The sequence below is a fragment of the Pholcus phalangioides genome, unplaced genomic scaffold (genome assembly GCF_987345545.1).
Source record: "Pholcus phalangioides strain wild (caught in Gottingen) unplaced genomic scaffold, Ppha-v1.0 ptg000015l_1, whole genome shotgun sequence".
NCBI lineage: Eukaryota > Metazoa > Arthropoda > Arachnida > Araneae > Pholcidae > Pholcus > Pholcus phalangioides.
Genome location: NW_028301608.1, coordinates 21,219,198 through 21,235,057, shown reverse-complemented (window position 1 = coordinate 21,235,057; position 15,860 = coordinate 21,219,198). Strand labels below are relative to the sequence as shown.

At 34.2% G+C, this 15,860-nt stretch overlaps 1 protein-coding gene across 2 annotated transcripts; it reads right to left on the bottom strand.

Moving 5' to 3' along the window:
* Positions 1-727: 727 nt before the first annotated feature.
* LOC149075662 (uncharacterized) lies at positions 728-13,907 on the bottom strand. 2 transcript variants are annotated; one of them, XM_089243145.1, is made up of 4 exons: positions 13,664-13,907; positions 12,541-12,904; positions 9,793-9,855; positions 728-6,466 (listed from the first exon to the last, which is right to left on the bottom strand). In XM_089243145.1, the coding sequence occupies exons 2-4, from the start codon at positions 12,899-12,901 to the stop codon at positions 6,279-6,281; spliced, it is 612 nt and encodes a 203-aa protein (XP_089099271.1). In that variant the 5' UTR covers positions 12,902-12,904; positions 13,664-13,907; the 3' UTR covers positions 728-6,278. The 2 variants fall into 2 exon arrangements, with proteins under 2 accessions (XP_089099271.1, XP_089099272.1); XM_089243146.1 differs by lacking the exon at positions 13,664-13,907 and adding an exon at positions 13,549-13,656.
* Between the last annotated feature and the right edge of the window lie 1,953 nt (positions 13,908-15,860).

Here is a 15,860-nt window from a genome sequence, read left to right as displayed (position 1 = left end):
CCTTCACTGTGATACGAAAATATCTGCCATGACCTGTGTGGCTTTCTAAGAGAATTATTATTGTTTAGAAAAAAAATATTTTTGTATTATTTATATACTGAGCATATATTTATATATTTCTTTACTGTGCTAAAAGAAAGGGGGAAAAAGTCTCTCTCCTTCTCTCGGTTGGCTGAAGTTGGTTTTCTGTGGTTCCCAACTTCAAGGCGCGAATGCGAGCAGATCTCCCCTTTAAAAAGTCTCGCCACAGAGAGCAACAGACTTACAAACAGTACAAATGTAATTCAATCATAACACATCACTCACTTCTGAAATATAGATGGCAGCACTGAAAAATCAAACACAACACTATATATGCACTTAGACTGTTAGGTACACAGCTCTCCAAGACCGTCCATCTCTTTGGGAAAGAGCACAAACCATCCCAAGATGGTCTCTCTGGGCAGTCAGTGGTCATATCTGTCTGTCTCTCCTTCTCTTATCTAATTTTGAACAACAGCTGACTCCACCCACTGGTAGTTGATTGATTGGAGTGGGGGAATGGAAAACATGTTTTTCTGTTAAACAACTTCAACGCTTTTCCAGAAGCTGAGACATGAGATATTTCAGTGTGGCTGAAACAAAACAGATCAAGTTTGGCAAGATATCTCAGAATCACCGCTGAAAAGTTTAAATAAATATAAGCTGCAGCTAGATTACTGGGAATTATGACACAAAACACATTGGGGAAATGAAACATTTTTTATTGGCACTAAAAAATGCAAGTGACTAGCAATTAAGTTTTGGAATGGCCAATATAAAACTACTGAATTAGCATAAATGAATATCTCGCGAGCTGATAGCAAAACAATATAAATTGAGAATACCTAATCTTTATGGATAAATGCATGCAAAATATAGTTCCAGTTTATGAACAACTCTCCATTTATATACACACAATATAATCACTTGGATATAATTCACATAACATCGAGCGAATTTTCAATTCCATTTTCTGTTATTCATATCTCAGTAGTTGACATAATCTGAATCAAAGCAAAAACATTCCATCATAGTTTTAGAAGATATGTGCCAAAACAGGGCCGTAACTAGGGGGGAGCAGGCAGGTCTCATGCCCCTGGTGCTAGACCCAAGGGGTTCAAGTTTCATTCTGAAACCTCTCCTTGAACATTACAGGAGGGGGGGGGGGCGTCAAAATGTGTGCTTGCCCAGAGTAACCAAGCATCTAGTTGTGGCCCTGTGTCAAAATATATATTAAATATGATATATTAAATTTTTAGAAAGATGCTATATTAACTGAGGAATTTATTTTCAAAAGGGAACATTTTCAATTTTTTTTAATTACTTTTTAACAGTTTTTGAATCTTTGGGATGAGCTCTGTCTGATTATGCAACAGGGTTTATTGAAACGATACATATTTTTAATAAAAATTACAATGTGAAGTTAGTTATTTCTACTAGGGCCATCTTAAGGGCATCATTCCCCCCCCCCCCCCCCATCTGACTAGAAACACCTTTACCTACCAATTCACATGCTTACTTTCAAAATTCTTAATCAGATGTCATTATCATGATGGCCCACATTAAGACGACACGGGTTTCTACCAAGAGAGAACATATTCACCTTGTTCATTCACTTCAGTACTATTCATTCAAAAGGAAACAACAAAGTTGGCCTCTTTTTTGTGTTAGGGGATTTTCTTCACATTTTCAGTATTGCTTTCTAAGCTACATTTTAGAATGATTGTTTTTTTTACGTTACTTACACATGAGAGAATAGTAAGGGTACCTTCCTTAGCTAGATGAAACTTTTTGAAATCAACAAGGTGGCGTAGAAATTTCCTAATTTTCAGAGTTAATCAGCATCAATTTTAATCAAAAGATAACATTTTCAAAACAGAACATTTCCAAAATTTAAGTGTAGATAACTCCCTTGAATGTCCATCAAGAAACATAGTATTTAAATATTCTTCTACCACTTCCATATGCTACCTGCGGGCTATTTTCTACTTTTGTAAAGCAGCCCTCTCTGGAAGAATACATGTTTTACCTCTACTGTGAATTTAGTAATTGCGGAAAATGTCCCCTTTTGTGAAAGTAAGTTCCTCAACTATGATATGATCTGTATTATGCTATTCAATACACTAATTTTTCCCCCCATCCTGATGGATAAAATATAAGATTTTGATGTCTATTTCCTCCCCCCCCCTCAGTTTGGTCCAACATTTTCTGTACAAGTTCTTATAAAATTAACTTATTTTCAATCAGATTATATAATAATATGACAGCTTATTCATACAGAGGTTGATAATTAAAAATATGCCATTAAAAAAAATTAGATAATCATTTATAAACATTTATACCTATTCTGAACAATAAAAACTCTCAAAATTTTTTTCATTCATTGGAAATGATCTATTTAGGTATTCTGTATATTAGAAAACAATCTCTGCGTTGAATTTCATACATCAAACATAAGCTACAACATATAATTCACAAGCAGTACATGTAACGAAAAAAAACTGACGTCAATAAATATGTGAAAAATGAAAAACGTGAATATGGTAAGAGAATCAGGTGAAACTTCACAAAAAATGACTAAACAATAATCTTATATAACACATGTATTAAGCATGTGTACAGTCGAACCCGTTCATAACAAAGTCAAGAAAAACAGCAAAACTATTCATTATATCCGAACTTTGTTATATTTGTATTGGCTCAAAAAATAAGGCATATAAAGTAACGTATATAAGCAAAATGTGCGTGAAACATAATTTACATGTAATGACATGCAATTTTCTATAATCTGAGCATTCTTAAAATAAAATAGAGATTGCATAAAATAATTTCAAAAAAGTAAAAAATTTAATTAAAAATCTTACTTAATTACATCAACAAAAATATGTGTAGATCATTTGTTTGTTTTTTCCCTTGATATGATTATAGATGTCAAACGTTTTTTCACTCAATCTAATGTTGGAACATTACCTCGGAACGCAAAATAAGTTTTAAGATTTTCCAAATTCAGAATAGCTACCCACTTTTGGAATATAATTTTTTATTTCTATAACAGTTCCATCTTCTTCATCACTTGAATTCATCATTTTTATTTTATATTTCATCGACAATGTCTGCATCTCTCATCTGAGTTGCCACCGGTTTATGTCCTGATCAACATTTATACAATCTTGAAAAAAAAAAAAAAATCCAGGAGCAATCCATTTTTTTTTCTCATCAGGTGAATCCAAGTTTCATCATCTTCATTTTCATGAACTGCATAACAATGAACACCTCAACTGATTTTCACCACCTAAATGCCTCCAACAATTCTGAATAGTCACTTCTGAACATCATTCTAAGCATTAGCTAACATAAGACAAGTTTGTCGCACATCAGTTATTGTTTCTTTCTCTTTTTCCGCACTAATAAAAACTTTTTGGAGTACACTTCCTCTGTACATTACTTTCAGGTTCTTTATTATGCTTTTTGATTCAGAGGCTGTAAGTTATCGTGTGATTTGATGGCAGATGATGAACAATGATCGATTTCTAAATCACTTTGGTGTTGCGAGGCATACAGTTGTCTATTATAAGCAAAATTGTTCTTTTTTTAAAAAAGGCTCATCTCATCAACCACTCAGAAAAAAATCTCAGATCATCCATGCTTTTTTGTTTGCTGTTTATGATACAGGAAGTTTTTCCTCCCCTTATAAAGCATCGTGGATTTTTCTATTTTCCTATGAGAATCTTTCTTTTATCACTGCCATCTTCATACATACCATAGCAGACATAAAGTTTGGAATTTTTACCACTCTTGCATTCTTCTCTTGAAAGCCATAATTTTCTCAGGGAGCAACTGATAAAATATCCATGTCTCATCCGCATTATATACATCCACAGGTTTGTAATAGGAAGTAAGTCTTTTACTGGTTTTTAACCATTTTCAATTCAGTCTATTGCCAACCAAAGCACTTTTGCCGGAAATAGATTTAAATGCGATGCCATGGCGATCTTTAAATCTTTGTAACCATCCATTATTTGCATTAAAATCATTTTTGTCTAATAAGCATGCAAAATGTCACAATTTTTCTTTTAGCAAGAAGTCGGTCACTGGAACATTTTCCATCTCACGTCTTCAAACCATTTAAAAAAAGAGTTGCTTCCGCATTAGTATGAGCTCCTTCTCTGAATCTCTTCTTGGAGATGTTCAGATCACCACCTGAAAACTTTCTCTTCAATTCCTCTTTGGTCTTCAAAATTGTAGATAGTGAACTTGGAGGAATGTAGAATTCCTTTAAGCCTTCCTTTTTTTCTAGTTTTCACTCTCAACCAACTGTATGGCTTCAATTTTTGAAGCTATAGATAGTGCTTGCACATTCTCAAAAATTAACTAGCACATGATAACACCACTACCAAAATCCGAATCTAGCTACCTGGTGGTACGAGTGCACTAAAGGTATTGTTAGATTGTTGTAAATAAAAACTTAATTTTTCTTTTTAATAAGGTTTTCTGCAGGTGAAATGGGACTTGCCAAAGTAAAAAAAAAAAAAAAGAAACAAAGAGGATTATACAGTTCTCAAAAACACCCTAATAGAATGCCTTCCAAGAAAAAAAAGGGAGCATTATATCAGTTGCAGATATGCATTGTAGAATACAATGTTTACAGATAAGTAGATCAAATACAATTACAAAGAAATTCTGGAAAATTCATGCATGAAAACCGGTTGAAAATTCATTATAGGCGTACTTTGCTTAAATCGGTGTGCATTGTAAGCAATAAAAATAATGCAGATAAGCACTTCAAACTTCTTGCAGCATAAAGAAACTTTGTTATAAGTGGAAATTTGTAATGTCTGTGTTCATTATAAGCGAGTTCGACTGCATATGGTAATTCAATCAAATGTGTAGTACTTGCATATTATGCTTAGACAAATTGAAACCGAGCAAATAATTCTTTTAATAATAACTATTGATAAATAATTACTACAGCCCCGGAAGTTCAGGCAAAATTCCATAAATGTCTCTTTTTTGACTATTTTTAAACCTTTTTTTGGTAAAAATGCGGTTTTTTTTTAAATTTTTCCTGCCGGCATTACCTATTTTGACATTGTTATATGCCCATGAATTTTAGAGACCATATTTTGTATAACTCCAAAACAATTGCTCATTTTAAAATTTTCTAATTCTTGGTATAGATTCTTATCAGATAGCCTCACCTCCTTCAAGTGTGATTAGAATGTAAATAGGAGTAAGTGCCTGAAAGACAGACATCTGACAAAAGTGTTATCAGGCACAGAAGTGACAAACATTTTTCGCCTCTGTTATATATAGTTTTCGGATAGTAATCATGTACCATCAAACTCGCATCAATATTGTAAGAGCTCCAATTAAAACATAACTGCAACTATTGGATTCGATTTTGGGTTTATTGGCGCAAGGACCAATTAGGTCAAACTGCAATTATTCACTAATTATTTAATTTTTGCTAGCAATATTTTGCATGTTAGCTAATTATGTATATAGTATTGGATCAAATCACCTCTGCCCTAAGCTTGAGAAGGATCACACCTTTTTGGTAGGAAGAATTAACTTGACTTAAATTATTAACTAATAAATAACAATAGACGGTGTAACAGCAGCCAATTTTCGGACCCTTAATATCTTAGTTTTTGGTTATTTTCCTTTTTGTTCATTAATTATAAATGCCTTTTTAGTGCCTATTTTAAGCATTTTTAGTGCCTTTTTCCTGCCTATTTTTAAAGTTTTTAGTGCCTAAACTTCCAGTCTCTAATAATTACCAACCTATCAAGATCTGGTCTATGTAATGGGAGAGAGAAGCGAAAACACACAAGAAGCTAGTCTGGCATAATGTTGATCCTAGGATTTGAAGCCCTTGGCGTATTATTATTTTTATGATGCCCTTAAAACAACTATTGACGAAAATTTAACTTTTATTTAGCACATCTGTGAGGTCCTCAGAAAATACTGCACCTTGTTAATTGTCATCTAGAGCTGCTACTGGCCTGGCAACCGCCTTTAAAATTACATGCATTAATTCTGCCAGCTTCAGTCATCATAAAGTCAATTTTTGTAAAAACTACTCCCGTAAAATTATGAGAACCTCAATAAAAATTTAAAAATATTGTCACACAACAAAAGGCGTGCACGTAAAAACGCTCTCATAGCTGCTACTTGTTTCAATGCTAAATAAATGCTGTGACAAAAATATGGATCTATACACCTGATAGTATTTCACTTCGAATAAAATATATTAATTAGTTCCACTCGTCAACGCTATCAGCTGCTGGAGGTATTATCACAGACATTTGCACTGGTCTGAGTTCCATCTCTGTCTGTTTCACTGTTAGTTTAAGAAGCTGCTCAATGGCGATGTTGCGTGCATCACTTTCTTGTTGTAAAGTATCATTTTCTTGTAATAACGATACCAGCTGGCTTGATACATCTGTAAGTATGAAAAATAATAATTTAGTAACTGCTATTCTTTTAAATTGTATCAGTGCAACTCGTCAGATGAGGTGTTCAGGTACTAAATTGAATACCTCTTGTATACAGTAAACAAATTCTCGTTATAATGGTCAAAAGTCATAGCGTCCATTCAATTACAACTATTACTACTAAACCACACATGCACCCCGTCCATTTTCCTCTGCGGAACCTCTAACAAATTGGTACACGTGGTAATGTGCATGTACACATACATAAATCTGATGTGAAGTTTGTTTCTGTGTGATGCTTGTTATGTGTAGTGCTGCCATCTGCCACCAATTTTCTAAGTATGAGTGAAGTGTAATGATTGAATAATTTATGGTTGCAGGCCTGTTGCTCTCTGTGGCGAGACTTTTTTATGGGGAGATCGGCTCACATTTGCGCCTCGAAGTTGGGAACCACAGGAAACCAACTTCAGCCAACCACCACTGCGGGGACGGTGGGGTTCAAACCTGGATCCTCACGATGCGAGTCCGTTACTATGACCACTTGACCACCACAGCGGCATTCAATTACAACTGGATAGCATGGGATAAGTCTCAAATGCTTCCAAAAATGGCTGTCCTATATGTTTTCCTTTTGATATAATGTCTGGTACATTGCATGGAGGAAAGAATAACAGGAGGTGACATCAGGAACGAAAATTGAAGCCGTTGTGGCAACCCTATGGGCTGACGAGTAAGCCCAAACAAACCGCTCTTTTCCCTATACTTAACATGTGTTTTGCCGGATCGAATTCTTTTAAAATATTAATAACTAAATAAATTTAAGCACCATGTCCATTTAATGCGTCTTCAGGTAATCTAGATGATCCGATAAAGGGGAAAGATAAAAGTTTATCCTTGTATAAGGGGTTTTTATATTTTTAATTTATTTTTGAAAAAGGGGGAGATCACTTTCCACTCTAGACCCGTCATAAGTTTTTAGTTCAGTGCTTCAATTTATTTTAAAAATTTGATGTATCAAATTAATGTCTATGGGAATATGATTAATTAAAATAATATGAAGCTGCAATAAAATGCAATTTCATAATTTTTTCTTTTAACTGTTTATCTTGCCTTTTTGTTTCGTTCATCATTATGATAGATCCGGGACATTTCGAAAGTGTTTCAGGCCCGTGGGCGCTCGTCTTAAGCTTTACATGAGGAATTCTGATTTCTGAATCAATCCTGAGGGCTCGAGCACCTTCTGACAGGGCTATAGCTAGGATTTTTGCCACCCGGGACAAACAGCATTTTGCCGCCCCCGTGCCTCAAAGTACTGGAAGTGCTTGAACGTCGTCCGCCACTGTGTATTTATGGTTTTGCTGCCTGTAGGCTGTACAAATTTTGCCACCCTTCTTCCGTTCCACTCTCATATTCTTGAATACGTATTACTGGAAATATATGCCGCCCATCCGAACCTTCCGCTATGTAGATATAGTATTGAGAAAAAAATATTAAAAATAAAATACTTTTTTTACGAGCCATGATAAGTCATCTCTCTGGACTATAGTATTTAGGAAAATAATCACTTGAGCCTTTTTTTTCCTCTCTTCATTTTGTACCTATTACTTTGCTTTTAAAGTGGTATGTGTACGAAAATTTGACAAAAAACAGTTTCGAACTGAATTTTAAATCTAAAATTGTTTGTCTGTGTGTTCGAGTTTTTGCCTGGCATGGAAATATTTCTACAATATTTTAATATAAACAGTTGAAAGGCATTATATATACTAATGTTTTGCATATATAATGTTTTTCGCAAAAAAAGTCAAGATTTTTTCAAACACCGCTTGTTCAAGTGTCTTTAAACATTGTATTTCTCTCAGCACTGAGGTGTTACATACTTTGGCATAATTTTTTTTAAATTAAAATGCCGAGAAGAAATTTTGTGGCACAGGATATGGGTAAATTTTGGTTATTTTTGTAAAAGGTTCCATGTTGTTGAAGTTAATATTCGAAATTAAATAACAACTAAAATTATAAAAGCTCTCGTTCAATTGTATAAATATATCCAAAGAATTTGAGGGAAAAAAATCGAGTTCCTAAAGTGAATAGTAAATTTTTAAATGATTTTTAAAAATGGGGATGTTTCTCATAGGAAAGCATGGGAAGCCACGGTTTGTTTGGGCTTACTTGGTCCCTTTAATAGAGCGATCACTGGCTTCATCTGGCAACCTAGATTCCCCATGTTTTCTCAACGGAGGCGCTGGTCGCGTCACCTCCTGTTATTCTTTCCTCCATGGGTACATTGGGTGACTGTTATAGCAAGTGTTGACTGTATTAGATTTTTTTTTTAATTTCTGTGTTGTAGACTCCCAGAGAAATTTCACTGAGCTGACTACTATTAAATGAAGAATTTTCATTATATTTCAGCAATATATAAATAAATTTGGTAACATCTACTTATGTGTTACCACTCATGGAGTTGTTTTCAAGGTTTAAAACAAAGGTTTTATACAGTGAAACCGGTGTATAATGATAAACTTGCCTATAACGATATTTTCTTTTGTCTTGGCGGAATTCCTATTTAATAAAAAATAGCACAAGTGCTCAAACTGTCTATAACAATAACCTGTCTGTAACACTTTTTTTTTTTGGTCTCACAGTATCGTTATATAGACAGGTTGTTGTTCACTGTATGACTGACTACATGTTCGCAATGCTGACTACGTTTTTCATTGGTACATGAATAAACGCCAGAGCTCTGCCACCAGACTTATTCCCATTGCTGAGATCTCTTGCAGCTCAGCTTCGTGGCAGAATTTGTTTCATTGGTGCAGAACTTCTTTGTTGAACATCTTGAAAATGCACCTATGAGTCCCGAAAAATATGTTAAAAATTCTTTTTTTTTTTACCATCAAACTGTACATGCATCTTGTGAACATTCTTCTGGTTCATCCCAGAATGTAGTGTGTGTGCATGGTTATATTTTTATGAAGTTAGAGTTATAAGTGTTTTGTGTTTGAGAAGTGCAATCATCTGTCTTCCACATTGGATGTTAAAGTAACCCTCAGGGTAATGCGCTTATATCGCTCATGGGACAAAGCCTAGGTCATGTATGGATGTTGAAAATGGTAGATGTGCAAATGTGTGCTTGGTGGTGTTTAAAATATAAGTATCTTGTTGAAGGTGTGCCTGCTCTCTGTGGAGAGAATGGCTAGACTACCAGGTTATCCAATAAATAATCTTCCACCCACTGAATTGAATATGTGTGCATTTTATTTTAATGTTTGGAGAATTGATTCGAAAATGAAAAATGAATCTCTAAGGAAAGAAAGGCCTTCACATAATAAAAATATACCTTCTATCGCAGTAGCAAGGTCTTCAATTGTTTTCTTCAAAGCTTGCATAGAATATTCATGCACTTAAAAAAAAAAAGATAAAAATTATAAACTTTTATGCAAACATTTCAAAATATTTGCATTTGGGAAAACTGAATACATTTCTGATTTTTATAACTCAAAAGTAAGAACTACAGACGAACTTGGTTAATTTGAATTTTTGGATAATTGAAAATTTATTAATTACACTTAAGCTTTCTATTTAATTTAATACTGTAAAATTACCTGTTTAATTCAAATTTTCTTTCTTAATGTTTTGGATAATTTGAAGTTTGATTCAGATATGTCATTTGCAAAGTGTCTTTTTTTTCTTAGAATTCTTGACTGACTTTTAGTAATCTTTTTCGTTATTCTGTGGTTTACTGATTTTTTCCAGCTCCATTTTAGTTTATAAGATGCATCCTACACTATCAAATGTAGCTTAATAACATTTTTTACCATGTCCAAGCTTGTTTCACCTCTATAAAAAAAAAATGTGGTTAACTCACGAATACGGACATTGGTGAAAAAGCGTAGCCAGTCAATTTGTTGCACTCAACTTATTGTGCCTGTAAATTCGTAATATTTGTCATGGTACAAATTCGTCACAGTGCCAATTTGTCGCTGTACAAATTTGTTGCAGCTCCAATTCGTTGTGGTACAAGTTTGTCGCAGTATAAATTCATCGCGGAAACAAATCTAAAAAAATAACAGAGGTCCCTATTCCAAAACTTGCAGAGGCTACAGACATGTGAGAAAAAATAAGGCTCTTGAAACTCAAAATCTGCATCTTTCATTCTCTAAATAAACCTGAAGACTTTATGCAATGTTTAAGAGCATCCAAAAATTACAAATTTACAAACGGAATTCTTGAAGTTTTCTCATGATCATTTTACATTTTATTCAAGCAGTAGTTGCTACAATGAAAAAACTGTTATAGTAAGTGATAATGTTCAATAAATTTTTATAAATAGAGTTTTTGATTTTTTGAGAACGTTTAGTTATCTTATACTGATGAATTGGATAATTTGAACTTTTCTGCTGTCCCATTGAGCGTCGCATTAACCAAGTTCAACTGTATTCTTTTGAGATGGTAAAGAAATTAATACAGAGAGAGAGAGAACCTGTGAAAGTTAGTTTTGTGAACTATGAAATGCAGTTGAACATCAATTTAATGAAATTTTTTCCTGTGCATATATTTGAGTTAATCTCACCCTGATATAACAACTTTCTTCGATTCAACAAATATAAAAATATCTGTCTAATCTGATTCATTAAATTAGGACTGAATTAGGTTTTAAATCTGTATCCCAGTAGAATACTATATCATTAGTATATTGGACTGGTACCAGTCCAATATACTAATGATATAGTGTACAAAATGAGCTAGCATTATTTAAATGGGAATCTTCTAAATGTTATCTGTAATATTATCATGAAATGAAAAGTTAGAAGCTGATTTCAATCTGGTCTGGATGGAGATATCCTTGCCCTATGCAGCATTGGAACCTGTGGATATTGTATTCATTCAGAATTGAGTAACATCCATGGTTGAGAAGAATGAATTAAATTTATTGCTCCACTGCTATTTCTCATTTGAAATCCATGATCAAATACTTCAAAATGAAATTTAATTAAAATTAATTAATGCATTAGCCAGCATGCCAGGAAATTTGAGTCACAGATTCTGGAAGATTCTCAAATATCTGGATTCACAGAATCAATTGAATTGACTGATTTGAATCTTATCGGGTTTTCTGCACATTTTAGTTTTACAAAGTTTCGAATTTCATATTTGCTCTTGCTACCAGATTTCAGTTTATTGCTGATGTCAGATAAAGCATACTTGTTCCCATAAATTAAATGGAAAAATTAATAGACTGCACAGTATTTTTGTATTTGATTATGTGTTTTTTAGTTACATCATTGGCCATTTTGCCTGTTGTGACCTTTCTGTTTGTATTTAATATTTCTTAATAAGCAGAGCAAAAAATTATAGAATTTTTACTATAACACAAAAATTGCAGCATATTTCTTCAATTTCTAAACATAAAAGAAAAATGTGCGAAGCATCATATCTTATTTCATATTAAACTGGCGATAATTAGGTTAGAGCGATAAATAAATCATGAATTTTTATTATCTTTATGAAATTCCTGGACAAAATGCATTTGCTCCAAGGGAAAATTACATTATTTTATTCCGATTCATGCATTTGTTCTGTATTTTGTAGATTGATATCAGTCTTCCCAATCATGTGATTCTCATTGAACCTCTTTTCATGGCATGACGGGAATGGACCAGACTCTAACATCCAAACTAGTGTCCCTTGATTTTAATGGCATGTCAGTTCATGCAGGGGAAATATGGTTATAATTAATTTACTTTGAAAGTTTAAAATCTCTGATGAAGAAAAACAAATGTTTTAAGTTAGTTTTGTTACCATACCAGGGGTCTGTCCAGCTAAAATTTGGGTCTGGAAAACTGACCTTTTACAAAATTCTGGATCTGAAATACTGACCCTTCACAAAGTACAAATTAACAAAACCATAAATTTGGCATTTCATTTCTTTTCTGATAAATTAACTATTTTGTGTCACTTCCCACAAAACCCACTTACTTTTCACAAAATTATTGACCACTTTCACAAAAATAAGGAAAAGTTTTTCACAAAAACAGGACTTTACAAAAAAAAAGTCTAGACAGAGCACAAGACATGCAATACTCACATTCTATTTCACTTCTAAATTGATATTTTAACTGTGGCTTGTTTTTATCACAATCCTTTTCACAGGAATCACATTTCTTGCTGATAGGCGAACATTTATCACCAGAGTGCTCTTTTTCAGATGGGGATTCGTAACTCCAGTCTCTATTTTCGCTCATGTATATATTCTTGTGTTGACCAAGCTTCAATTTAGACTCGTCAAAGTCATCAAAAAAGTTATCTTCCAAGATACACTTGTTCTTGATGACAGGATTAACGTAAATTCTAAAATCACAGCTTTGGCCATTGTTCATTATGCTCTTGATCACTGGAACCGAATAGCATGGCTCAGTCACAGGAGACGATCCTTTCTCAGCTGGCATTTTCTGATCATATAATAAATAATAATTTTCTTTCAAAAATAGTACAGATATAACAATTCAATAAAGTTTGAGAGAAAAAAAACTTTAAAAGATTTTTATTTATCATGCACCGAATATATATATATATATCAGTTTATATAGCAGATCACTCGCACATTTTCTTTAACAAATTTAAAATATTTAATACATTAATACAATGAAACCTCTATATAACTATGTTTTACAGATCTCATTATATCAAGAGAGGTGGGAGTATAATATTAGACTATAGACATTTTTGAATAAGACTTGAAAAGATATTGTTGTAGAGAGATTTGTGTGTGTCATTATATCGAGAATCGTTGTAGTGGGGTTTCACTATATAATAACAACCTAGTATTTCAGATATTTATAACAATTTGAATTGCGATTTAAAATTTTTCAACACGATTCCAAAGCGAATATTATTGATCCGAGTTTTTTTATTTTTGAAATTACTCTCACTGAAAATCGTCGTAAATTTAAAATTTTCCATAAAAAATGTTTCTCACAACTCTCATGAATATTCGCGTGCATTTTATTTTGAAAATAATTATCAGTATTTAAATATTGAGAAGATAGCACAAAATATTTTAAGGCAAGTTCATTGAATATGAATTCAAATTTACCGGTAAATCGCAATTTTATTTCTTTTCCTATCCTTAGTTTAAGACACTGAATCTTATCTCTTCTTTTTTTTATAAGAAGAAATCTATGTAATTCGCTCTCTCTCTCTCTACTTACCTCTGAAGTATTTTTCTAATTTCTCCAATAAAAAATCACTCGGATATTCAGAGATAAACTCCGTAAAAATGCGTCATTGCCCTCCTTGACGTGAATTATTTATTTATCGTGACGTTGTATTTTGCGTAGGTAAGTTGAATGGAGTAAATACGGCGATACAATATGTCGCATTCATTACTGTCAACAACAATAGGCTGCACAACAGGAGGTTGGACAAAAATAGACCCAGATGCTGCTGCTACCATCCTTTAACATTTTCTTTCTGGATGACGATGCTGCCATCTGTTGATAGGATTTGGGAGTTCAAAAAATATATTGTTTCGGTATTGGAGCTGTATTTAAGGCCGGCCGTTATTACACTATAAAGCAACGGTTCTCAACCGGCCACTCGAGAATAATAAAATAAATCAATAAATTTGATAAACAAACAATAAAAGAGGCTTAAAGGAAACCGCCGTATAAATAATATACTAAAAAGGGCCCCCTCGAGTTAAACAGGGCTCTTCCATAGAAATTATACACTGAAAAGGGATCCGCGAGTCAGAAAAGGTTGAGAACCGCTGCTATAAAGGTTTGATAAAATCCCTTTTATAAAACAAAAAATCCAACCAATAAAGCTCATAGGTTACATTCGAGCAAATGCAACCGATAATCTTATTGGTTGAATTATTTAATTATTGAAGTTTCATAAAATGACTTTTAGAAAACTTTTATAGTGCAATACCGGCCTTGGTATAATTGGGAGAAGGGCGGCGAAATTTGTTTTCCCTCAATGAATCCGTCTCTGCCCTAGGGATTTGGTCCGTGAGTGGGTGTGCAAGCACGTGAATGACCGAAAGAATGAAAAAAAAAAAATTATGGGACACTCTTTTGATCATTTGCTCTAGTATGTGTCACCCATGGGCGGAGACGGGGGGGAGGGCTGATCTAATGTATACGACGTGTATATATGAATTGACATCATCGTGTGCACCCCCCCCCCAGACTTTCAAGTCTATCTTCGCCTATAGTGTAAACGATCAAAAGAATGACCCGTAAACAGGGCTGTCTTAAGAGTACCATGGGCCCTCGTGCCAATTGATTTTTCTGAGGCCCTACCCAAACAAATTCTCGAAAATTTCCTCCAGATCTCATTTTTGTGAGGCCCCTCTTCACTTGAAGCCCCCTGGCCGTGCCCGAGTGGGCCCATGCCTTAAGATGGCACTGCCCGTAAAGCAAGGAAGCATGTCAGTGAGCAACTAAAAGAGTAACCTAGAGCGTGCGTAAGCATGTGTGTCTACAAGAGTGAGTTAGCGACACGTGTACTAGCAGGAGAGGGGCAGGCCAGCGGGTTAAAGCACAAGGTGGCAAATTCAAAGAAATAGTCAAAGAAATTAGATTAAAATAGGAGAAGGGTGGCAAAATGCATGTAGCCCATATGCGGCAAAACCATAAATGCATATCTGCCCCCCTCCCAATAATTTTGAACTGAAAAAACAACCTCTGCTCTGCTCCCCTAATCCAGCATCTGGGGAAATCAGACCCCTTGCCTTCCCATAATCGCGGCCATATCCCCACAACCTGCAGCAGTGACCTTAGGTAAGGATCTTTCGCGGAATTGTTAGTGAATTTATAGCGTAAAAAAAATAGAATCGTCTCGGATTGTAGCACTGTCAGCCCCCACCCTTGTGGGGGCCATGACTCTGCTCATCAAAGCAGACATTGCGGGACCCTTCCTGCGAGTAAGGTCAAAGATATTTCGTTTGTCAATGGATATAAATTGTGCGGCGCAAAATCTTTGAGCTCTGCGAAAATGTCCCATTGCCCATCTACCCGATTTCATGTTGAAATCTGGCCCTGTTGAGAATGTTTAGTCGTAAAATCTTGAACATTCCTTCCATAGAAAGGGAGTTTCTGTGTGCGTGAAATTTTCCGGAACAAGATTTATAATGTTCTAAAAAATCAGTGGTTCTCAAATATTTTATCACTCGCGGCTTCCGTACAAAATTCATGGTTCATCTGTGGCTCTCCAGAATAGTTCGAGATTTTTTCTTATAAAAGAACCACTTCAAAGCATAAATAAGCACACAAATCAGTATCTCCATTTTGCCGTGACGCATACAGAGAAACATTTTTCTGAATGATCGATCTTCGAAAATACGTAAACGACGGAAATATTGTTCAAAGGTTTCCAAACTTACACTTCAGTCAGTCTCCC